Below are 26,155 nucleotides of genomic sequence, written 5' to 3'. Positions count from 1 at the left end.
TTTTTAAGGACACCAGGTGGCGCTCCAGTATCAAGAAAAAAAATCCAGCCCCTTTTAGTTGTGAATTTTTGCAAGGACACTAAGTGACGCTCCAGTATTAGGCACAAAAACACAGATGCTTTTGGTTGTGGAGATGTGGTTTGCCAAGGAGATAGAACTGGTTATTGTTCTGGAGGAGAAAGCTGTATGGGCGGTGAAGTTCCAGGGGATAGCTCCATAGGCCTGAAGAGTGGGCTGGATGCTTCAGGGCATTGCAGCCTAGTTCTGGGATATTGTGATTTTTTTTTTTTTTTTTTCTGTAAGGTAGGGGATGGACCTCAATGGTCCAAATGATGCTTGGAAATTGAAAGGAGGTGTGTGTGTTAGCGGGGGTGCAGGCCCTCCCCCATCTAGTTGGACTGAGCTCAAAGATGGCTCCCCATGCTTGGAAGGCCATGCCAAGTTGGACCTATGCTGGTGTTTGTTGACTCAGGGTATTAGTGATCTTATTTTGCCTGTGTCCAACAGGCCCCATTTCCCCAACGCTTGCTAGGCAGCTGGGTCACCTGCTCTTCAGATTCCATGAGACTCTTTAAGGGAAGCACTTGGTCACCAGTTGCCTGCTCCATCCCAAAACATGCACTCTGTGAGGGAAGTGCCTAGCCACTAGTTGCTGGGCTGTATCCCCAAAGAAGCCACAGGCAGTCTGTATTCTTACCCTCCCTCCTTACAATTTTACAAAGAGTTGGCCAACATGTAGAGAATATCTTATAAATATTTTGTAAAATTTTGTAATGAATATTTTGTAAATAAGGATATAACATTTAGCTATAATTTCTCATTTTCCCTATGTATGGAGACTTTATGGATGACCTTTGCAATGCCCTATATTCATTTAGCTACCTTTGCCTAGTGCTAATACATCAGTGTCTCATACTTTTGATCTAGAAAATTGTGGATAATTTCAGAATATTCAGTTTAGTTCCTCTAGAAGGGATTGTCTTGTCTAGCATGCCAAAGTAATTTCACAGTAGAATCCTAAATTGTGTTTAGATAGTACCACATGCAATTTTCTGTTTCTTAATGTTTTTACTTCTCTAAATCTGTGCCCAGAAAATAAAGTATTTAACTTACTCTAAGATTGTCTCTTATCCATTTATATCATATACATGTCATAGGCTACATAGCAAATTTGACTAGTGGAATTACCAAAGTGTAAGAATATTTTTTATATCTTTAAATAACTAAAAAGTGGGCAGGAGACTAAATTGTTTTTAAATTATGTAAGATAGTGCTTGTCCCCTTTTAAATTCAGTTTCCTCTGGAAATTATCTTTATATTATTATATATAACTACTCAGCAAATAAAATGACATGTGAACAACTTTTAATTAACTCATATCTGTTCAACAAAAAAATGGGTACTTCATGTTCTTCCATTCTTAGGTGATTTTGTGACTATAATTTTTTTTTCTGGCTAACGCAGATGTAAATGTCTTATTTCAAAGAAAGTTTTCTCAGCTACTCAGAAGAAAAAAAACCTTTTTAAAAATAATCGAGGGTGGCGGGTTCAAACCCAGCCCCGGCCAAACTGCAACAAAAAAATAGCCGGGCATTGTGGCGGGTGCCTGTAGTCCCAGCTGCTTGGGAGGCTGAGGCAAGAGAATTGTGTAAGCGCAAGAGTTAGAGGTTGCTGTGAGCTGTGACACCATAGCACTCTACCCGAGGGCGGTACAGTGAGACTCTGTCTCTACAAAAAATAAAAATAAAAATAATAATTTTAATTAAATGAAATTTTGGAAGGCAAGTACTATGATGTTTAAGAAATGTTACTCTAGTATATCTTGGCATTTGGGAGCTTTTCATTTTATAATTTAATAAATATTTAGTTGATTATATTTTCAGTATTGCTATCACTGATTTTCACATATTTATTGTTTTTGGTCAGGAGTTCCATAAAATTTCCTCATGAGCAGAATTTTTTACTTACTGGTTCTATATAGTACATGGATCAAAAACAAGCTATGGAAAAGAATCTATTATTCATCAGTTATCTGTATTTCTTATTTAAACAGCATAACTAACTTGCTTATTTTTAAAAGTATGGTGAAATAAATATTTAAAATTGAACAAAAATCTATCTTCTTCCTTGAATTGATTTTGTGTTAGCAACATCTGGGCCTTTGTTTTGGTTAATACTGATTATTTCATGGTTTGTGCTTTTTTAAGTAATACCATTCATTTTCTTATACAAAAATATTTCTATGTTTTATTAATATAAACTTAAAGAAATATACTTTTAAAACTTGTTTCTTTTAATGAAATTATGTTTTGAAAGTGCCATTAAAACTTTAATTTCATATACATATATAATTATTTTTTTTCCTAAGGTAGGGGATGGGCCTCAATGGTCCAAATAATTATTAATTATCATATATGTATTATACATATATAGAAAGGCCCTATATTTCTCTTAGTTTAAATGTGATAATGTGATAACTTGTCTTATGAAATTAAAGTTTTAATTGAACTTTTAAAACATAATTTTATTAAAAGAAACAAAAGTTTTAAAAGTATATTTCTATAAGTTTATATTAATAAAACACAGAAATATTTTTGTGTAAGAAAATGAACGGTATTACTTAAAAAGCACAAACCATGAAATAATAAGTATTTTCCTTTCTTTTGAAATACATACATAAAATAGGCCCTACATTTCTCTTACCCAGTTTAAAACCTTGATTGAATATTGGTTTTTAGGTAGTATAGTTCTTACTTCTTGACTTACAAAAAAAATTGGCATTATGTTTAGAATATTTATACCTTTGCTTTCTGTTCTTTCTCCTGTTACATGTTGTCTGATTTTAGCCATATCCTAAATCTCCTGCTCAAAATCTTAGAAACTCTCTTTTTCTCTTATTTCTTATACCATATATAGTTAATAAAGTTCTTAAATTTTTAAAGACTCCTTTGGTATCTTCTTTTTCCTAAATCAAGTCTTTATTGTTTCATATCTGAACCATATAACAGCCTCCTAAAGAGTCTCATTGAATATACTTTATTTTTTCAAGCACCTCTATTATTGCTTTTACTCTGCCTATAGAAGATGTATGACAAAACTGATATTTTAATAAAAGAGATCTGTTATTTCTAAGATCAAGTCATTCAAGGGTCTTTGCAATCTGTCTTCAACTTACTTTTCCAAATTTTAATCTGTACTATTACCTTATATAAACTGTTGGCCCAAACAAATTAGTTTACAGATCTGAACATGGCTTGTGTTTTGTTTTCATGCCATTCTTTCTATTTCCTTACTTTGTTTTTTGTCCATCAAAAATGTCTTCATCTTTGAAGTTTACATGAAGTTTTAGATCATCTATGAAAACTTGCCTGATTAATCCCACTGTATACAATCTCAGCTTTCTCTGAGTTTCCAAAGTAGCTGTTGTGTGGCACTTCTATACAGTATCTGATAGTATACTTATTTGTTTACATGTTTAGCTTCTAAGCTAGATTTTAGTATCCTTGATGGGCTGAGAGCACATAAAATACGGTCATGCATCTTTTAGTGGTGAGGGTATGTTCTCAGAAATGTGTTGCTAGGCAGTTTTGTCATTGTGTGAACATCACAGAGTATACTGACACATATGTAGTAGGCTATATGGGATAACCTATTGTTCCTAGGCTATCAATCTCATAGCATGTTGTGGAACTGAATACCATAGGAAACTGTAACACAGTTATAAGTATTTGTGTGTTTAAACGTAGAAAAAAAATATAGTATTACAATCTTATAGGGCCAACATGGTCTGTCATTAAACGAAGCTTCCTTGTGTGGTACATGACTATTTCTTTGTGTCCAACACAATTCATAATGTGATGCTTCCAACTCCCTACATCTCTAATTAGCTAGAAGCTAGTTTAATTTAGATAATTTTTATGTAGAAGATATGATTTGAAGATATATGTGGTGAAATAGGTTGATGTATGTACTTTATTTAATTGTGAACCCAATTTAAATCAGTTTGCATTTTCAAATAAAATTTTATGGAAAAATGATAGAAAATCAAGAAAGGAGCTTATTTATGCCTTTAACATAAAATTACATTATAGTATATTAAAAGTGAAAATTAAATAGTGAAATTTGTGATGAAATTATTTTCTTCTAAATTTTTGTTTCCTTTAGTGGCGCCATGATTTTGTCTATGGTTGGATAAAAGTACCTGTGACTCATGAAACACAGGAAGAATGTCTTGGGATGGCTGTGTTAGATATGATGAGAATAGCCAAAGAAAAGGATCAAACTCCGCTTGCCATTTATAACTCTATCAGGTAATTTCCTTCTGTAGATCCCTACACATAAGTGTGAGTAGTTAAATATTTTATATAATTTATATATATTTTCCGTGCTTGTCCATACTTTGTGATTTTGTAAACTGGTTGGTTACTTCTTATATGGAAATGCTTGGGATCAGAAGTGTTTTGAGTTTTGAATTTTTTCAGATTTTGGATATTTGCTTTGTATTCCCCAGTTAAGCATCCCATATTGAATTTCCTTTGCGTATCATGTTGGTACTCAAGAAGTTTCTCATTTTGGAGCATTTTGGATTTCAGATTTTTAGATTAGGGATGCTCAACCTATAACAAAAAATCATTTGGGTAACTTTTCTAAGATATATCACATACTTTGTAATATGAAATTATTGAAAGAGTTGCAGTAGCATAGAAAATATTATAGGTATTCAGTATCTATTTAGTATTTGATTTATTTTGAAAAAGCTAGGTAAGTTTAGAGGAATGAAAAAAACACCTGGAGAGATAACTTTTGATAGTAGATCTTCAAATTGTCTGTATAGATGAACTGCATCAGTATTTCTCAAATAGTGGTCCAATTTTACTCACATTAGAATCATCTGGGGGTACCTGTTAAACTCAAAGATTACTGGGTCCTAATGTATGAGATTTGGATTCAGTAAATTTGAGGTGAAGCTCACAAATTCGAATTTTTGCAGGTTCTCCAGGGGCGTTATCCAAACTCTGCATTCTTCACATTGAATTCTGACAGTCATGACTAATAGTTTTTAAACACTACTCCTACTTTACAGCTTTAATGGCTGCGAAATGTCTATTTTAAAAGAGTATATACATAACTGTAAGAATACTTTAATTTTTTTTAAGTTTGGAGGTTAAATATATGTTTTATGTATTCTATACTTACCAAAATAAAAGTGCCAGAATGTCATGAATATAATAAAGCTCCCTTTCTCTTTTTAAATTGTTTTCCAACCACTGACTTTTGTCACTCCTTTCCTGAGTGCTCTCTAAACAGTTCCATACCCAGTTTGCAGAGTATCGATTTCTATATTTTTCTTTTTGATTTTAACTATTCTTGTTTTGTTTCTGGATGTCTGTTAGGCCTTAACCCAAGGATATAGGCCATAGGGTATGATACATTCAGGAATCTAAAAAATTCTAAAGTCCAAAGGAAAAACAAAAACCTTTTCGAATAAGGCCTTGATTTTTATTAAAATGTAGACATATACTTCTTAGATATTAGCTCATGCACTTACTCAATAGCAATTTATTGAATGCTTGCTGAATGCCAAGCCATACTAGTACAGAATTAGAGGCATAGTATCTTAGATGTCATTAATAGATACTGAAGGAATCAAAGGAAACACAGTTGAAGAATAGAAGCTTTGAGCCACTGAAGGCGAATGTTATGTTATGAACCTGTTTCTAGACATGTGCTTTTGCTTTGGAGATTATGATGTTGTCCAAACTCTTGGCACAACCTTTTTATGTAGATTGTGGTTTGTTTGAGGTCAAGGAATCATGTCATCTATTATTCTTCTCCCTACATTACTTAGTCTAATCTCCTAAACCTAATGAATGTTTAGTGATTGTATTTCTCTGGTTCTCTTAACCCATGCTCTTAACCAGGATACGAACACATCTGCAAAATTCTGCATCGTTCTTTCTCTTTGCTTTACTTTTGAAATTGTGTAAGTATTAAATATTCACTAAGATGCCATGATATTTTAAAACAGCTTATTGAGTTATAATTCACATACCATAAAGTATACAATATGGTATGTTTTAATGTATTTACAATGTTATATAAAGATACCCACAATCTAATTTTACAACATTTTTACGGTTCTGGGAAAAAAAAAAAAATCCCATAGCAGCCCTTAACATTCAGTCCTCATTCCCTCTTTCCCCAGCCTCTGGAAACACTTATCTTTCTGTTTCTGTGGATTTGCCTGTCCTGGAAATTTCATGTAAATGGAATCATACATTATGTTGTGGCATTTTCTATCTAGCTTTTTTGACTTAGCGTGGTGTTTTCAAGGTTCATACATTTTGTAGCATGTATTAGTGTTTCACTTCTTTTTATTGCTGAATCACATTCTATTTCATGGATATACCGTATTTTGCTTATCTGTTTACCACTTGGAAGAAATTTGGGTTGTTTCCACTTTTTGGTAACTGTGAATACTGTTGTGAAGAGTTGTGTATGAGTTATTTTGTAGAGGTATTTTTTCATTTCTCTTGCATACGTATTTATATATGGAGTGGAATTCCTAGGTCCTGGGGTAACTCCATGCTTGACTTTATGAGGAGTTGCCAAAGCAGCTGTGCCATTTTGCATTCCCACTAGGGGTACATGAAGAATTCCAACATTTTCAGCACTTTTTATTGTGTCCGTATTTTACCCATCCTAGTGGATAGAAGTGGTATCTCATTCTAGTTATGTTTTTCATTTCAATAATGACACTGATGTTTAGCATCTTTTTATGTGCTTATTGGTCATTTCTATGTCTTCGGTGGAGAAATGTTCACTCAAATTCATTGCCCATTCTTAATTGTTTTTTTCTTATTGTTGTGTTGTAATACTTCTTTTTATATTCTGAATACAAGTCTCAAGATGCAATTCATCATATATATGATTTTCCCATCTGGTGGATTGTATTTTTACTTCTTGAAGGTATCTTTCTGCAGCATAGAAGTTTTACCTTTTTTTTTTTCAAGGTAATAAGCAATTTTTAATTGTTTCAGATGACCTCCCATTCGTTAAGAAAATAACAGGATAGCATAATGGTTAAATACTGGGATTTCTGGTCAGACTCATTTGATTTCAAGTCCTGAGTTTATTTGTTGTGTGACCTCTGGGAAATTACATGTCTTTTTTATTTTATTTTTTTCACCATACACTGGTTTTATATACCATTTGACAAATTTTCATCACACTGGTTAACATAGCCTTCCTGGCTTTTTCTTAGTTATTGCGTTAAGACATTTATATTCTACGTTTAGTAAGTTTCACATGTATCCTTGTAAGATGCACTGTAGATATGGTCCCACCAATTACCCTCTCTCCCCACATTCTCCCCACTCCCCTCCCCTCCTTTTCCCCTTTCCCCATATTCTTAGGTTATAGTTGGGTTATAACTTTCATATGAAAGCTATAAATTAGTTTCATATTAGGGCTCAGTACATAGATACTTTTTCTTCCATTCTTGAGATACTTTACTAAAAAGAATATGTTCCAGCTCCATCCATGTAAACATGAAAGAGGTAAAGTCTCCATCTTTCTTTAAGGCTGCATTATATTCCATGGTGTATATATACCACTATTTATTAATCCATTCATGGATTGATGGGCACTTGGGCTTTTTCCATGACTTAGCGATTATGAATTGGGCTTCAATAAACATTCTGGTGTAAATATCTTTGTTATGATGTGATTTTTGGTCTTCTGGGTATATACCTAGTAGAGGAATTACAGGATCGAATGGCAGATCTATTTTTAGATCTCTGAGTGTTCTCTACACATCTTTCCAAAAGGAACGTATTAGTTTGCATTCCCACCAGCAATGTAGAAGTGTTCCCTTTTCTCCACATCCACACCAACATCTCTGGTCTGTAGATTTTGTGACATGGGCTAATCTTACTGGAGTTAGATGATATCTCCAAGTAGTTTTGATTTGCATTTCTCTGATGATTAAGGATGATGAGCATTTTTTCATATGTCTGGAGGCCATGCGCCTATCTTCTTCAGAGAAGTTTCTCTTCAAGTCCCTTGTACAGCCTGAGATGGGATCACTTGTTCCTTTCTTGCTAACATGTCTGAGTTCTCTGTGGATTCTGGTTATTAAACCTTTGTCGGAGACATAACCTGCAAATATCTTCTCCCATTCTGAGGGCTGTCTGCTTGCTTTACTTACTATGTTCTTGGCTGTGCAGAAGCTTTTTAGTTTGATCAGGTTCCAGTAGTGTACTTTTGATGCTGTTTCAATTGCACAGGGGGGTCCTCCTCATAAAATATTTGCCCAGGCCAATTTCTTCAAGAGTTTTCCCTGCATGTTCTTCTAGTATTTTTATAGTTTAATGTCTTAAGTTTAAATCTTTATTCCAGTGGGAGTCTAGCTTAGTTAATGGTGAAAGGTGTGGGTCCAGTTTCAGCCTTCTACAGGTTGCCAGCCAGTTCACCCAGCACTATTTGTTAAATAGGGAATCTTTTCCCCACTGAATGTTTTTAATTGGCTTGTCAAAGATCAAAAAATGGTAAGTAGCTGGGTTTATCTCTTGGTTCTCTATTCTGTTCCATAAATCCACCTCTCTGTCTTTGTGCCAGTACCATGCTGTTTTGATCACTATTGACTTATAGTATAGTCTGAGGTCTGGTAGTGTGATTCCTCCTGCTTTGTTTTTATTTCTGAGTAATGTCTTGGCTATTCAAGGTTTTTTCTGATTCCATATAAAACGAAGTATTGTTTTTTCAAGATCTTTAAAGTATGACAGTGGAGCTTTAATAGGGATTGCATTAAAATTGTATATTGCTTTGGGTAGTATGGTCATTTTAACAATGTTGATTCTTCCCAGCCATGAGCATGGTATGTATTTCCACTTGTTAACATTTTTAGCTATTTCTTTTCTTAGAGTTTCATAGTTCTCTTTATAGAGATCTTTCACGTCCTTTGTTAGATAAACTCCCAAATATTTCATCTTCTTTGGCACTACTGTGAATGGAATTGAGTCCTTGACTGTTTTTTCAACTTGCCTATAGTTGGTATATATAAAGGCTACCGATTTATGAATGTTGATTTTGTAACCTGAGACACTGCTATAGTCTTTGGTGACTTCTAAGAGTTTTGTAGTAGAATCCCTGGTGTTTTCCAGATATACAATCATATCATCTGCGAAGAGTGAATGTTTGATCTCTTCTGACCCTATATGGATACCCTTGATTGGCTTTTCTTCCCTAATTGCGATGGCTAAACCTTCCATTACGATGTTGAAGAGCAGTGGAGGCAATGGGCAACCTTATCTGGTTCCTGATCTGAGTGGAAGTGATTTCAGTTTAACTCCATTCAATACAATATTGGCTGTGGGTTTGCTATAGATGGCCTCTAACAGTTTAAGAAATATCCCTTCTATACCAATTTTCTCAAGTGTTCTGATCATGAAGGGATGTTGGATATTATCAAAAGCTTTTTCTGTATCAATTGAGAGAATCATATGGTCTTTGTTTCTTAATTTGTTTATGTGCTGAATTATATTTATAGATTTATGTATATTGAACCAGCCTTGAGACCGTGGGATAAAACTGACTTGGTCATGATATAATTTGTTTGATGTGTTGCTGGATTCTGTTTGTAAGGATCTTGTTGAATATTTTTGCATCAATATTCATTAGTGATACTGGTCTATAATTTTCTTTTCTTGTTGGGTCTTTTCCTGGTTTGGGATCAGGGTGATATTTGCTTCATAGAACGTGTTGGTAGTATTCCTTCTTTTTCTATATTTTGGAAAAGGTTGAGTAATATAGGTACTAGTTCCTCTTTAAAGGTTTGATAGAATTCTGACATGAAGCCATCTGGTCCCTGGCTTTTCTTTTTAGGGAGATTTTGTATGGTTGATGCTATTTCCGAACTTGATATGGGCCTGTTGAACATTTCCACTTGATTCTGGCTAAGTCTTAGAAGGTGACGTGCTTCCAAGAATTGGTCAGTTTCCTTTAGATTTTCATATTTCTGAGAATAAAGTTTCTTCTATTCATTAAAGATTTTTTTAATTTCTGAGGAGTCTGTTATTATTTCGTCTTTGTCATTTCTGATTGATGAAATTAGAGATTTTACTCTTTTTTTCCTGGTTAGGTTAGCCAAAGGTTTATCTGTTTTATTGACCTTTGCAAAAAACCAACTTTTTGATTTATTGATCTGTTGTATAATCCTTTTGTTTTCACTTTCATTTAATTCTGCTCTAATTTTGGTCATTTCTTTTCTTTTACTGGGTTTGGGTTTGGAATGTTCTTCCTTTTCCAGTTGCTTGAGATGTCCCATTGAGTTGTTAAATTCCTCTCTTTTCGTTCTCTTGAGGAATGCTTGTAGTGCTATAAATTTCCCTCTTAGGACGGCCTTTGCAGTATCCCAGAGGTTCTGATATTGTGTCTTCATTATCGTTTTGTTCCAAAAATTTGGTGATTTCCTTCTTAATCTCGTCTATGACCCAGCTGTCACTCAGCATAAGGTTATTTAACTTCCATGTTTTTGTATAAGTATGCAGATTCCTGTTGTTACTGAATTCAACTTTTACTCCATGGTGGTCTGAGAAGATGCAAGGAATAATTTCTATTCCTTTAAATTTACTGAGGTTAGACTTGTGACCTAAGATGTGATCGATTTTGGAGTATGTTCCGTGGGCTGATGAGAAGAATGTGTATTAAGTTTTGTTGGGATGAAATGTTCTGTAGATGTCTGTTAAATGCAAATGTTGGATGGTTAGTTTTAAATCTAAAATTCTTTGCTCAGCTTCTTCTTGGAGGATCTATCCAACATTGCCAAAGGAGTGTTAAAATCTCCAACTATTATGGAGCTGGAGGAAATCAAGTTGCTCATGTCTGGTAGAGTTTCTCTTATAAATTGAGATGCATTCTGATTGGGTGCATAAATATTAATAATTGAAATCTCATCATATTGAGTTTTACCCTTAACAAATGTGAAGTGACCATTCTTATCCTTCCTTACTTTTGTTTAAAGCCTATTGTATCTGCAAATACAATTGCAACACCTGCTTTTTTCTGATTACCATTTGTCTGAAATATGGATAACCATCCCTTCACCCTGAGTCTATATGTATCTTTTAAGGTAAGATGAGATTCTTGTATACAGAAGATATCCGGCATGAGTTTTTGTATCCAGTCAGCCAGCCTGTGCTGCTTTAGAGGACAGTTTAAGCCATTCACATTAATTGAGAATATTGATAAGTGGTAAAATTTTGGGTATTGAGTTTTTTGAAAATCCAGTGGACATTTTTTAATTCTTTCGCCACTGTGGAAATTGGGATTTGATCAAAAGTTTCTGAGTGAGTTTACTTTTGTAGTATAGGATTGTGCTCATCACTATGGAGGATAGGTCTGAGAATATCCTGAAGAGCTGGTTTAGTTATGGCAAATTTCTTCAACATGTGAATGTCATTAAAGTATTTAATTTCTCCATCATAAATGAAACTCAGACCAAGAGAGAAGGCTGAAGAACGCACATCAACACCGCTGAGGCAAGTTGTGATCACAAGGACGCAAACAAAAGGTACAAAATCCACCACCAAGCGGACGGGAGTCCCCCTCCCCCATGAGACCGGCTCTAGAGCCCCAAAATTGAACAAGCGGGCAGAAATTAAAGGCCCTCCCACTACACTCCACGGGAGAGACCTTCTAAAAACTGGACCTACCTCCCCTACTGGGGTGCCGTGGCGTTCTCCTGCCGGACATAGGGCTGAATAAAACTTTGGGAATCCTTTGCCGGCAACCCTGAATCCCCGGCGCTCCCCTCCCGCCCACTGAGGTCTGGAGGCCTGTCCCCCAGGACTTCGGATCCTTGGGTGATTTCTCAAGGGGAGTGGACAGTCCCCGAGTTGCGACTGGTCAGCATTGACTCTGAGGCGCGCCGAGTGAGGAGAGGGCACCGGGCTGAGGGGGAGTCACGCCTCGCGGCACTTCCCTGCGGTGCAGTGCAGCAACCCTCCCCGGGCATACGGGGCCCAAGACTGAATCAGACTCTGGCCTCCCCGCTGAGAGCTGAGAACCCCTACTCTCACTCGGGATCTGAGGGCCTATCCCCCAGGAGTTCGGCTCCCTGGGTGATTTCTCGAGGGGAGTGCACAGTGCCTGAGCTGCGTCAGGTCAGCGCTGACTCTGGGACACGTGAGCGAGGAGAGGGCAATCTGCTGAGGGGAAATCAAGCCTTGGCGGCACTTCCCTGCGGTGCAGTGCAGGAGCCCTCCCCAGACCGTAGTATTGCGTGAAACTGAATGAAACTCTAGCTTCCCCCCGCCCCACTCCCAATCGGGGTCTGGGGGCCCATCCCCCAAGAGTTCTGATTCTTGGGGGATCTCTTAAGGGGTGTGGACCCAGCACAAACTGCGGCCGCTCAGTGCTGACTCTGGGGCGCGGGACAGAGGAGAAAAGGGTCGCCTGAGTGCCCACACCAGAGCAGCAGTTCCCTGGAGGTAGATCAACAGCCGTTTTTTCTTTAACGGCAGAACCTTCACTTCTGGATATTTTGAGGCCACACCCCCGTCTCCCTGGGCAACCAGAGGAGGCCACCGGTGACACGGCTCACAAACCCGGAAGCCTCCAGGGCGGGGCCGACCCAGAGAGGTGTTCAGACGCAATTCTCCAGCAGCAAAGACGTTTGAACTCAAAACAGCCCGTCTCCTGTAGGCGACGACAGGAACAGAGACAGAACCTCACAAAGTTGTCTGTTCTGTTCTGTTCTGTTAGCAGCATGCATCAGGGACGGGGCTAATCCTGAGTGAACACCTCCTTCCCATCACCTGCATCAAACACTCAAAGATGTCAGGCCCCATCTCCTCCTGCTAGATAGCGGCAGTCTGCGGGTGCCTGGCAGACTTCCTTGCGATTCAGGCAGGTGCAAACCCCTGGAGTGTCTGTTCACTGCAGGCAACTGGGTTAGCCATCTGCAGAGATACCAGTGACTGGGTCCGACGGAGGGGCAAAGTGGGGAAGGAGACGTCAACCTTCCCAGACTGCTCTGTTTGCTGGGTGGCTCCTCCTGACTCCACGCTGCACTGGGGTGAGCTGTGTCAGAGGAGTCACCAGGCCCCTGTGATCCAGTTCCCAGAGACCTCTTGAACCCTTCCACCCGAGACAAGTGCCGATCGAGACAGTTGATTCAGACCTTTTGAACTGGGCTAATAGACTGAGGACTCTTCAGGCGGTGCCCTGGGTGTGCGATTGTAGGAAGGTTTGATTCTCCTTTTCCAACTGGGGCCAGAGGTGGGCAGGCGGGGTGACTTAATTGCTGATTTTTCCACACAGCTGAGACTTCAAGCCAGAGTAGAAGTTGCAATAGGATCGAACAGAAACCAGCTGAAAACAAGACAGAACCACTTTGCTCCACCACACCAGACAGGGCCCCAGTTTCTCAGGCCTCAACACTGTACGGGCCCTCGATAAAACCCCAGGGGAAAAACCAAAGGGAGTAAACCATGGGGCGGAATCAGCGGAAAAACTCTGGTAACATGAATAACCAGAATAGATCAACCCCCCCAAGAAAAGATACGGCAGATGTGATTGAAGATCCCATTCATAAACAACTGGCTGAGATGTCAGAAGTCGAATTCAGAATTTGGTTTGCAGACAAGATTAATAAAATGGAATTAGGAATTCGAGGAGAAATTCAAAAATTGTCTCAAGAATTTAACGAATTTAAAGACAAAACCACCAAAGACTTAGACACACTGAAACAAGAACTTACAGCCCTCAAAGATATGAAAAATACAGTAGAATCCCTCAGTAACAGAATGGAGCAAGCAGAAGAAAGGATTTCTGACATTGAAGATAAAGTCTTCGAACGCTCCCAATCTCTCAAAGAGGAAGAGAAATGGAGAACAAAAACGGATCACTCACTCAGAGAGCTCTCAGATAATTCGAAAAAAAACAACATAAGGGTTATAGGAATTTTGGAGAATGATGAAGTGGCTGCCAAGGACACAGAGGCCCTTCTACATGAAATTATGAAAGAAAATTTTCCAGACATGCCTAGAGAATCTGAAATTCAGATAGCAGACAGCTTCAGAACCCCAGCACGATTCAACCCCAATAAGCCATCTCCCAGACATATCATAATTAGCTTCACTAAAGTTAACATGAAAGAGAAGATTCTCAAAGCAGCCCGGCGAAAGAAAACTATAACGTACAAAGGTAAGAATATTAGAATAACTGCAGATCTCTCTGCTGAAACTTTTCAAGCCAGAAGAGGCTGGTCATCAACTTTTAATCTCCTAAAGCAAAAAAACTTTCAACCCAGGATCTTGTATCCAACTAAACTGAGTTTCATCTATGATGGAGAAATTGAATACTTCAATGACATTCATATGTTGAAAAAATTTGCCATAACTAAACCAGCTCTTCAGGATGTTCTCAGACCTATCCTCCACAATGACCAACCCAATCCTATACCACAAAAGTAAACTCACTCAGAAACTTCGGATCAAACTCCAACTTCCACACTGGCGAAAGGATTAAAAATGTCCACTGGACCTTTGAAAAACTCGATACCCAAAATTCCACCAGACTTATCAATACTCTCCATCAATGTGAATGGCTTAAACTGTCCTCTAAAGAGGCATAGGTTAGCTGACTGGATACAAAAACTCAAGCCAGATATTTGTTGCATACAAGAGTCACATCTCAACTTAAAAGACAAATACAGACTCAGGGTGAAAGGATGGTCATCCATATTTCAGGCAAATGGTAATCAGAAAAAAGCAGGTGTTGCAATTTTATTTGCAGATACAGTAGGCTTTAAACCATCAAAAGTAAGGAAGGACAAGAATGGTCACTTCATATTTGTTAAGGGTAATACTCAATATGACAAGATCTCAATTATTAATATCTATGCACCCAACCAGAATGCACCTCAATTTATAAGAGAAACTCTAACAGACATGAGTAACTTGATTTCCTCCAGCTCCATAATTGTTGGAGATTTCAACACTCCCTTGGCAGTGTTGGATCGATCCTCCAGAAAGAAGCTGAGCAAAGAAATCTTAGATTTAAACCTAACCATCCAATATTTAGATTTAGCAGACATCTACAGAACATTTCATCCCAACAAAACTGAATACACATACTTCTCATCAGCCCACGGAACTTACTCCAAAATTGATCACATTTTAGGTCACAAGTCTAACCTCAGTAAATTTAAAGGAATAGAAATTATTCCATGCATCTTCTCGGACCATCATGGAATAAAACTTGAATTGAGTAACAACAGGAATCTGCATACCCATACAAAAACATGGAAGTTAAATAACCTTATGCTGAATGATAGCTGGGTCAGACATGAGATTAAGAAAGAAATCACCAATTTTTTGGAACAAAATGACAATGAAGACACAAACTATCAGAACCTCTGGGACACTGCAAAGGCAGTTCTAAGAGGGAAATTTATAGCACTGCAAGCCTTCCTCAAGAGAACGGAAAGAGAGGAAGTTAACAACTTAATGGGACATCTCACGCAACTGGAAAAGGAAGAACATTCCAACCCCAAACCCAGTAGAAGAAAAGAAATAACCAAAATTAGAGCAGAATTAAATGAAATTGACAACAAAAGAATAATACAACAGATCAATAAATCAAAAAGCTGGTTTTTTGAAAAGGTCAATAAAATAGATAAACCTCTGGCCAACCTAATCAGGAAAAAAAGAGTAAAATCTCTAATATCATCAATCAGAAACAACAAAGACGAAATAACCACAGACTCATCAGAAATCCAAAAAATCCTTAATGAATATTACAAGAAACTTTATTCTCAGAAATATGAAAATCTGAAGGTAATAGACCGATACTTGGAAGCACGCCACCTTCCAAGACTTAACCAGAATCAAGTGGAAATGTTGAACAGACCCATATCAAGTTCAGAAATAGCATCAACTATACAAAACCTCCCTAAAAATAAAAGCCTGGGACCAGATGGTTCCACGTCAGAATTCTACCAAACCTTTAAAGAGGAATTAGTACCTATATTACTCAACCTGTTCCAAAATGTAGAAAAAGAAGGAAGACTACCCAACACGTTCTATGAAGCAAATATCACCCTGATCCCCAAACCAGGAAAAGACCCAACAAGAAAAGAAAATTATAGACCAATATCACTAATGAATATAGATGCAAAAATATTCAACAAGATCCTAACAAACAGAATCCAACAACACATCAAACAAATTATACATCATGACCAAGTTGGTTTTATCCCAGGGTCTCAAGGCTGGTTCAATATACGTAAATCTATAAATGTAATTCAGCACATAAACAAATTAAAAAACAAAGACCATATGATTCTCTCAATTGATGCAGAAAAAGCTTTTGATAATATCCAGCATCCCTTCATGATCAGAACACTCAAGAAAATTGGTCTAGAAGGGACTTTTCTTAAACTGATAGAGGCTATCTACAGCAAACCCACAGCCAATATCATATTGAATGGAGTTAAATTGGAATCATTTCCACTCAGATCAGGAACCAGACAAGGCTGACCATTGTCTCCATTGCTTTTCAACATTGTAATGGAAGTTTTAGCCACCGCAATTGGGGAAGAAAAGGCGATCAAGGGTATCCATATAGGGTCAGAAGAGATCAAACTCTCGCTCTTCGCAGATGATATGATTGTGTATCTGGAAAACACTAGGGACTCTACTACAAAACTCCTAGAAGTGATCAAGGAATACAGCAACGTCTCAGGTTACAAAATCAACATTCATAAATCGGTAGCCTTTATATACACCAACAACAGTCAAATTGAAAAAGCAGTTAAGGACTCTATCCCATTCACAGTAGTGCCAAAGAAGATGAAATATTTGGGAATTTACCTAACAAAAGACGTAAAGATCTCTATAAAGAGAACTATGAAACCCTAAGAAAAGAAATAGCTGAAAATGTTAACAAATGGAAAAACATACCATGCTCATGGCTAGGAAGAATCAACATTATCAAAATGTCCATACTACCCAAAGCAATATATAATTTCAACGCACTCCCTATTAAAGCTCCACTGTCATATTTTAAAGATCTTGAAAAAACATTACTTCGTTTTGTATGGAATCAGAAAAAACCTCGAATAGCCAAGACATTACTCAGAAATAAAAACAAAACAGGAGGAATCACACTACCAGACCTCAGACTTTACTACAAATCGATAGTGATCAAAACAGCATGGTATTGGCACAAAAACAGAGAAGTAGATATCTGGAACAGAATAGAGAACCAAGAGATGAATCCAGCTACTTACCGCTATTTGATTTTTGACAAGCCAATTAAAAACATTCAGTGGGGAAAAGATTCCCTATTTAACAAATGGTGCTGGGCGAACTGGCTGGCAACCTGCAGAAGACTGAAATTGGACCCACACCTTTCACCATTAACTAAGATAGACTCTCATTGGATTAAAGATTTAAACTTAAGACATGAAACTATAAAAATACGAGAGGAGAATGCAGGGAAAACCCTTGAAGAAATTGGTCTGGGTGAGTATTTCATGAGGAGAACCCCCCGGGCAATTGAAGCAGCTTCAAAAATACACTACTGGGACTTGATCAAACTAAAAAGCTTCTGCACAGCTAAGAACACAGTAAGCAGAGCAAGCAGACAGCCCTCAGAATGGGAGAAGATATTTGCAGGGTATAACTCTGACAAAGGTTTAATAACCAGAATCCACAGAGAACTCAAACGCATCAGCAAGAAAAAAACAAGGGATCCCATCGCAGGCTGGGCAAGGGATTTGAAGAGAAACTTCTCTGAAGAAGACAGGCGCACGGCCTTCAGACATATGAAAAAATGCTCATCATCTTTAATCATCAGAGAAATGCAAATCAAAACTACTTTGAGATATCATCTAACTCCAATGAGACTAGCCTATATCACAAAATCTCAAGACCAGAGATGTTGGCGTGGATGCGGAGAAAAGGGAACACTTCTGCACTGCTGGTGGGAATGCAAATTAATACATTCCTTTTGGAAAGATATATGGAGAACACTCAGAGATCTAAAAATAGATCTGCCATTCAATCCTGTAATTCCTCTGCTGGGCATATACCCAGAAGACCAAAAATCACAACATAACAAAGATATTTGTATGATGTTTATTGCAGCCCAATTCATAATAGCTAAGTCATGGAAAAAGCCCAAGTGCCCATCGATCCACGAATGGATTAATAAATTGTGGTATATGTATACCATGGAATAGTATGCAGCCTTAAAGAAAGATGGAGACTTTACCTCTTTCATGTTTACATGGATGGAGCTGGAACATATTCTTCTTAGTAAAGTATCCCAAGAATGGAAGAAAAAATACTGAATGTACACAGCCCTACTATGAAACTAATTTGGGACTCTCACATGAAAGCTATAACCCAGCTACAACTTAACAACAGGGGGAAGTGGGAAAGGGGGTGAGGTGGGTAGAGGGAGGGGAATCGGTGGGATCACACCTGTGGTGCATATTACAGGGGTATTTGCGAAACTTGGTAAATGTAGAATGTAAATGTTTTGTCACAGTAACTGAGATAACGCCGGAAAGGCTATGTTAACCACTGTGATAAAAATGTGTCAAATGGTTTATGAAGTGAGTGTATGATGCCCCATAATCATATCATTGTATACAGTTATGATTTAATAAAAAAATAAATAAAATAAAATAAAACACCATCAAAAAAAAATAAAAAAATAAATGAAACTCAGTTTAGCTGGATACAGGATCCTGGGTTGAAAGTTACTTTGTTTTAGGAGATTAAAAGTCGATGACCACCCTCTTCTGGCTTGAAAGGTTTCAGCAGAGAGATTTTCAGTCATTCTAATATTCTTCCCTTTGTAGGTTATTGTTTTCTTACATCTGTCTGCTTTCAGGATTTTCTCCTTCATATGAACTTTAGTGAAGTTAATTATGATGTGTCTGAGGGATGTCTTATTCGGGTTGAGTCGTGCTGGGATTCTGATACTGTCTGCTATCTGAATTTCAGAATCTCTTGGCATGTCTGGAAAATTCTCTTTCATAATTTCGTGGAGAAGAGCCTCTGTGCCTTGCGAAGCCACTTCATCACTTTCAGGGATTCCAATGAGATGGATATTAGCCCTCTTTGAATTATCCCAGAGCTCTCTGAGAGACTGATTTGTTTTTGCTCTCCATTTCTCTTCCTCTTTGACAGTTTGGGAGTGTTCAAAAGCTTTGTCTTTAACGTCAGAAATCCTTTCTTCTGCTTGCTCCACTCTGTTACTGAGGGATTCTACTATATTTTTCAGATATTTGAGGGCTGCAAATTCTTGCTTCAATGTGTCAAAATCTTTGGTGATCTTGTCTTTAAATTTGTTGAATTCTTGAGACAAGTTTTGAATTTCTCCTCGAATTTCCAATTCCCACTTTTCCTCCATTCTATTAATCTTGTTTGCAATCCAAACTCTGAACTCAATTTCTGACATCTCAGCCATCTGTTTATGAATGGGATCTTCAGTTATGTCTGCCATATCTTTTTTTTTTGGGGGGGGGTGATCTACTCTCTTTATTCATGTTACCAGAGTTTTTCTGCTGATTTTGCCCCATGATTATTTTACACCATTTGACTAGGTGAGTGGATAAAGAAAAGTTGGGTTTGGGTCTCCAGGAGTAGTGATTAACCAGCCCTTTGCTCAAAAGTTGGGATTGGTGTCTGCGCCTTTTCCCCTGGAGCTTTACCAAGGACCCATACAGTGCAATGGTCTGAAAAACTGGAGATGTGCTTGGTGTGGTGGGGCTAAGTTGCTCTGTCTTGTTTTCAGCTGGTCTCTGTCTGACCCTAGCAAATCAGTTACTCTGGGTTGAAGTCTCAGCTGTGGATAATACCAGTAATTATGTCACCCTGCCCCCCACAGGCAACAATTGGAAAAGGAGAATCAAACCTTCCTACAACCACACACCCAGGGTACCACTTGGATAGTCCTTGGGCGATTGGCCTAGTTCAAGAGATCCAAATCAATTGTCTCAGTCAGCACCTGTCTCAGGTGGGAGAGTTTAAAAGGTCTCTAGCAACTAGATCGCAGGGGTCTGCTGACAACTCAAATATCACTTGCTCTGGTGCTCCGTGAAGTCAGGAGGACCCCCGCAGCAAATAGATTAGTTTGGGAAGGTTGATGCCTCCTTCCCGACCTTGCACCTCTGTCACACCCAGTCACTGATAACCCCACAGGGCTGTGACCCAGTTGCCTCCAATAAGCAGATACTCCAGGGATTTGCCCCTGCCTGAGTCACAGGGAGATCTATGTCTCCTCAGCCAGGCTGCTGCTCTCTGCCACTATCCAGCAGGGGGCGGGTGAGGCCTGACAACCTCGGGTGCTTAATGGAGGCTGGGGTTGTTCACTCAGTTCCAGCCCCGCCCCTTATTGATGTTACTGACAGAACAGAACAACTTTGCAGAATTTGTTTCTGTGCTGGCTAAATTCCCCTGCAGAAGAGAAGCTATTTTGAGTTCACAGAACCTGCACCTCAGGCCCTGTCTGTGCTGCTGCCAGGTATTGGCTGTAGTTTGTATTCGCAGCATAGTAGCTGTCAGTTCCAGCCTCTGCCTGCCCTCCTTTGTCTCGGCTAATGATCCTCTGAGGGCCAGTACATCCCAGGCTCAGTAAAACGGTCCTCTGGTTTAGCCACACCCTGGGAATCTGCCGGCTCTGTGCATGTGTATTCTAGTCCCCAAGCTCTGCCCAGGCTGGTACCGCCTTAGGCAAACCCTTTACTCACAGGGCCTGCGTTTCTGTCTTCAGATCTCTTCCACCAGTGGCTACCACCGGACAAGATGCCTGGCCTCCTCTGGTTGCCCAGAGAGACAGGGGGTGTGACTCCGGGATATCCAGGGGTGAGCCCTGTTATTGCTGAAGGCGCTGCTGCTCTGAGTCTCGGGGCACTGCTGCTCCTGTATGGTTCCCTCTCAGCTGACCATCCTCTCCTCACTCTCGTGCTGCAGAATCAGCACTGACCAGCAGCAGTCCATGCCCTTTCCACACCTCTCATAAAAATACCCAAGAATCTGGACTCCTGGGGGACAGGCTTCCAGACCTCAGAGTGAGAGTGGAGGGGAATGCTAGGAGTTCAGAATTGCAGTTAGAGAATATGTGCAGTTTTATACAGTTTTATACCTGGCAGGAGAGTGCCATGGCACTCTAGTAGGGGAAGTAGGTCCAGTTTTTAGAGGGTCTCTTCTGTGGGACATAATGAGAGAACTTTTGGACGCTGCTCGCTTGTTTGTATGGAGTACTTCGAGCCATTCTCATGGGAGAGGGGACTCCCATCCTCTTGGCAGTGTATTTTGTACCTTTTGTTTGTATCCTTGGGGTCACAGCTCGCCTCAGCAGGGTTGATGTGCGTTCTTCAACCTTCTCTCTTGGCGCAGCTCTAATCCACCAGGTCACTTGCTAAATTTCTATCCTTTACTCTCCTTCTGGACAGGAGCCTCTGTGGATAGCTGGCTTCAGTCAGCCATCTTGATTCCACCAGAAGGTTTACTTTTGAGGTAGTCTGGCTTGCCTGTTTTTTCTTTTGTCTTTTAGATCATGTGAAAATTTGGTTTTAGCAAGATGGAAGTCTTCTGTGTTTTTGGCAAGAGCAGTTTCTCTTCTAATGATGGAATAGAAGCTACACTGGATTGAGTTAAGGGATAAATGGAAGGGAAGAAGATAGAGATGGCTGTATAAACTCTTTAATAAAGAGGCCAAATACGCTATATTATGAAAAAAATATGGAATGGAAAGATTTTATATTTCATATTGGAAGGAGATTAATACAGTCATCCCATGGGTTCCACATCTGTGGATTCAACCAACTGTAGAGGAAATATATTTGGAAAAAAAATTTCACAAAGTTCCAAATATCAAAACTTGAATTTGTTGTATGCTGAATACAACAGCATACAACATTTGAGTCCACACAAATGAAGTGATGTGTAGGCATTATATTAGGTATTATATATAATCTAGAGATGACTTAAAGTGTATAGAAAGTTGTGTGTAGGTTATATGTAAATATTATGCATTTTATTTAAGGGACTTGAGCCATGGATTTTGGTATCCACTGGGGGACTTAGAACCAGTTCCCTATGGGTACTGAAAAATGACTATATTTTTAAAATATGTGGATACAAGAGAAATATATAAGATAAAAAGTCCTGAGAGGGTGTATGTGTATTAAGGGAAGGAAAAGAGAGTAAAGGTAAAATATGTTAAATAAATGGCTTTAGCTAGGAGGTTTATACCTCATTTATTGTACACATAATAGGTGGGAAAGTGGAAAGACTGAGTAAAGGTGTATATAGGTTTGCTACCAGGATATTGAGGGAATTCTGCTTAGAGAAGTTTTTAATTTTTTTCCCAAAGGAGGAGATGACATTGTTTAAGTGAAGGAAATTAGTTGGGGCTTGAGTCAGAAGAAGGATAGGAAGTTGGAGGAAAATGAAGTTTTGAAGTAGTTGTGGAACCCAGGAAAATTAGTTGAACAGAGAAATGTTGTAAAAGTGATGTTTGCTGCTATGTATAGTGTTAATACTCACTATGTGGCCAATTTCAGGGTATCAGCCTGATGTCACTAAATGTAGAGATGTGAGGAGCTATGCAGCAGCAAACCCTTTTTACCATTCACATATGGTAGATATAAATAATCTCAAAGGTACAGGCAGTAGTGTGTAAAACAAAATTTAAAATGTAAAATAATTAGGAAGTGCCGGGTGTGGCGGCTCACCCCTGTAATCCCAGCACTTGGGAGGCAGAGACAGGTGTACTGCCTGAGCTCACAGGTTCAAGGCCAGCCTAAGCCAGAGTAAGACCCCCATCTCTAAAAATAGCCGGGTGTTCTGGCAGTTGCCTGTAGTCCCACCTACTCGGGAGGCTGAGACAAGAGAATCGCTTGAGCCCAAGAGTTTGAGGTTGCTGTGAGCTGTGACGCCACGGCATTCTACCAAGGGTGAGAAAGTGAGACTCCATCTCAAAAAAAATTAGGAAATAAGTTTGAGTATTTATTGCCTATATTTTAATATCATTTATTTAATTATAAGTTTCTATAACTTAAATTTTAATGCTGGCTGTTTAGCAAGTAGCTAAAAAAATTCCTGTTAAAATATAGTAGACTTAACCTGAGCCAGCTCCAGAATACTATGGGTGGTAACTGAGCAAGTACAAGATGGTGTAGTAAGTGATAATGTGTATTATGGAGTGATGAACATCTAACATGTCATAGGTTGGAGTCCAGAAATGTTTTGTTGATTTGATAATGTTTAAGTGGAGCCTTATAAGAATGTGTGAGAGCTAACTGTGTAAGAATGAATAATAGGAAGAAAGATTATCATATGTTAAGGCATGGAAAAATTTGTTAAGTTATGCTTCAGAAATAAAACGTTCTTTAGAAGTAGAGAAATTATCCACCTTCTTTAGGATATTGTACATAGAGCATGTGGCCTCTGCTGCTAAAGGAGAGGCCACATAGGTTGTACATAAGAATAAGAGCATTTATAAATGGAATTGTTTTGATCACAAAGGAATTATTAAGAGTCGTTGAAGCTGGCCTAACAAAATACAAAAGAAGTGTGTCTGCATGAATAATACCATCTAACAAAATGTATGAATTTTATAGAATTCAGATAAATTTTGGCATATAGCATCATAGGAAATATTTGTAGCTCAGGGCAATAGTGCCAAAAACATTATTTTATAAACCATTATCTCTGGTATGTAAAATAACCAAAGAAAATGAATTTGTAGAGACTTCATTATTAACTAGACTGACAGTTCATTTCATTAGGGGAAAAATTAACATAATCTATTCTAAACATTTATTACTGAAGAGTGTATGTGGATGTGTTCACATCATCAAATGGAACCTTAGAAGTTAATGCTGTGTGGATGGTAGTTATGTCAGCTTACTCCCTTTGAGTGCTGTGTTGTAGCATCTACTTATCATGGGAAAAAGGTGGTAACTTTGAGATTTTGTTTTAGATTTATCTTCCAATTTTTGTTTTATTTTGTTTTTCTGCATGTTTTTTATCCCTAGCTACAAGACATTCTTACCAAAATGTATACGAGCAAAGATCCAAGACTATCATATTTTGACAAGGAAACGAATAAGGTACAGATTTCGCAGATTTATTCAGCAATTCAGCCAATGCAAAGCCACCGCCAGGAACTTGAAACTTAAGTATCTTATAAATCTGGAAACTCTTCAGTCTGCCTTCTACACAGAGCAGTTTGAAGTAAAAGAACATGGAAGAGGTCCTTCAGGTGAGGAGATTTTTGCAACCATTATAATAACTGGAAACGGTGGAATTCAGTGGTCCAGAGGGAAACATAAAGAAAGTGAGACACTGACAGAACAGGTAATCTTTAATGATATGTTCTCATTCTTTGTTATTTTAAGTAGAATGACTATAGAAACAAAGTAATCTTAGTCATTTGAAACATGATTTTGTATTTCTTTTGTCTTTATTAGAAGTGGAAATTTGTAATAATGTGAAGCCATCAATGTCTTATAGTTCTTTTCTCATTGTTCTTAAATGGTTTAATTTTTATGAAAAAATGATTAGTAATGATCTTATAGTTTCAGAAAGGGGTTGAATTCTAAAAGTGATTTTTAATGTAATTTTGCCTCCTTTGTTCTTTCACTATTGTTAATAGGCACAATCATAAAACTAATTAAATGGAGAAGATCCATTTTATTGATTTTATGTAATGTATACCTATTATTAAATAACTTAGTTTTTTTAATGTTCACACTACAAAATTTAAATTTGTTCACATCTGTGTTCTTAGATTGTTATTAGAGATTTAGAAGGACAATTTTATTTTTGTTATCTTTGGTAGTTAAACTTTCAGTTTTCTGGCTCTGATTCCTACTAATAATAATTGGACTGAAGAGTTCAAGAGCACACTTTATGTTCCTTGTAAAGACTTCAAGGAAGTGTTATTTAATGCTCTCATTTTTATATTAAAGCAAGATACAATATGGTCTTGGGGTTAGATTTTTGGGGAGGAAATTATATTTAATGCTTATCTATCATTATCAATATATTTTTTTACTTTAAAGCATTTAGAGTGAATGTTGTCTCCTTTAGTCTTGCTTTAACATGGCTCTATAAATTCTACCTTTTAATTTCAAATGCTTTTATTTACAGGATTTACAGTTATATTGTGATTTTCCTAATATTATTGACGTCAGTATTAAGCAAGCAAACCAAGAAGGCTCAAATGAAAGCAGAGTTGTAACTATCCATAAGCAAGATGGTAAAAATTTGGTAAGTTTGCTTTATCATTAAATAACGATTACATTTTATAGTTGTTAGAAACAAGTATTTCAGAGTATTAATAGCAAAGTTATTTTCTTATAGGAATTTTGATTATGGTTTTAAGTAGAGCTCTGAACATAAACATCTGTCTGATTGCATCCAGCTTTTTGTATTACTGTCAAGAACATCTTCCCACAGTTTTTTGTACATTACTATAGTTTTCATTCATTTTTGTAATTAGAAAAACACTAATTACTTTCTTCTCCCCACTCTAGGTTGTGCTAGTTTCCTATTGTAATGCTCACTCTTGACTAAAAGATATTCTCACTAGGGAAGTGCATATGCCGATCATAATTGCCTAATGAGAGGAGACAAATAAAACAATGCTACCTGGAATTTACATAACAAAATATAAGCTAGTCCAGGTCAGCTTCACCCATGGTGTAAGACCTGGTTAATTCTAAAAGATAAACCCTTTCTCTTGCTATCAGTAGTTTGGGAAATCCCATTTTTCCTAAATGAAGGGGAAAAAAATTCTTCTATACCCTGCTTTTAAATTTCTTATTTATGTGGCTCAATATTCTTTTTAACTCACATGCTTCTTGATCCAGTCAGACTCAAACCTATGTTATTTGTTCACTTATCTTTAAGTATCTGTGCGGCTTACCTATCTAGCCATTTCAGGGTTATTTTACCCAAACTAAAACTGACTTGCAACTCACTTTATTCAGCACACATTTTCTGTTCTTAGATAAAAATATGATAGTGTACACCTACTGCCTAGTAGACTATGGGCTTCTTGAAGGTAAGATTCATATTAACATGTATATTTGTATCCCCTACACTTTGCACAGTCCTCCAGG

The 26,155-nt window shown here is 37.7% G+C and overlaps 1 protein-coding gene across 9 annotated transcripts in view; it reads left to right on the top strand.

Moving 5' to 3' along the window:
- JAK2 (Janus kinase 2) overlaps positions 1-26,155 on the top strand; it is a 193,579-nt gene that overhangs the window by 118,247 nt on the left and 49,177 nt on the right. For 8 of the 9 annotated variants that reach the window (XR_008376443.1, XM_053573500.1, XM_053573518.1 and 5 more), the window contains 3 exons: positions 4,165-4,310; positions 24,065-24,386; positions 25,182-25,301. Coding sequence is in view for 8 of the 9 variants with exons in the window: in XM_053573500.1 (XP_053429475.1) it covers positions 4,165-4,310; positions 24,065-24,386; positions 25,182-25,301 (588 nt within the window). In the remaining variant the exon portion in view is untranslated. Of the gene's footprint in view, positions 1-4,164; positions 4,311-24,064; positions 24,387-25,181; positions 25,302-26,155 lie in introns of those variants that run through there. The other variant, XM_053573561.1, reaches the window with a different exon arrangement.

The sequence above is a fragment of the Nycticebus coucang genome, chromosome 2 (genome assembly GCF_027406575.1).
Source record: "Nycticebus coucang isolate mNycCou1 chromosome 2, mNycCou1.pri, whole genome shotgun sequence".
Classification (NCBI taxonomy): domain Eukaryota; kingdom Metazoa; phylum Chordata; class Mammalia; order Primates; family Lorisidae; genus Nycticebus; species Nycticebus coucang.
This window is presented reverse-complemented; position numbering and strand designations above follow the sequence as displayed.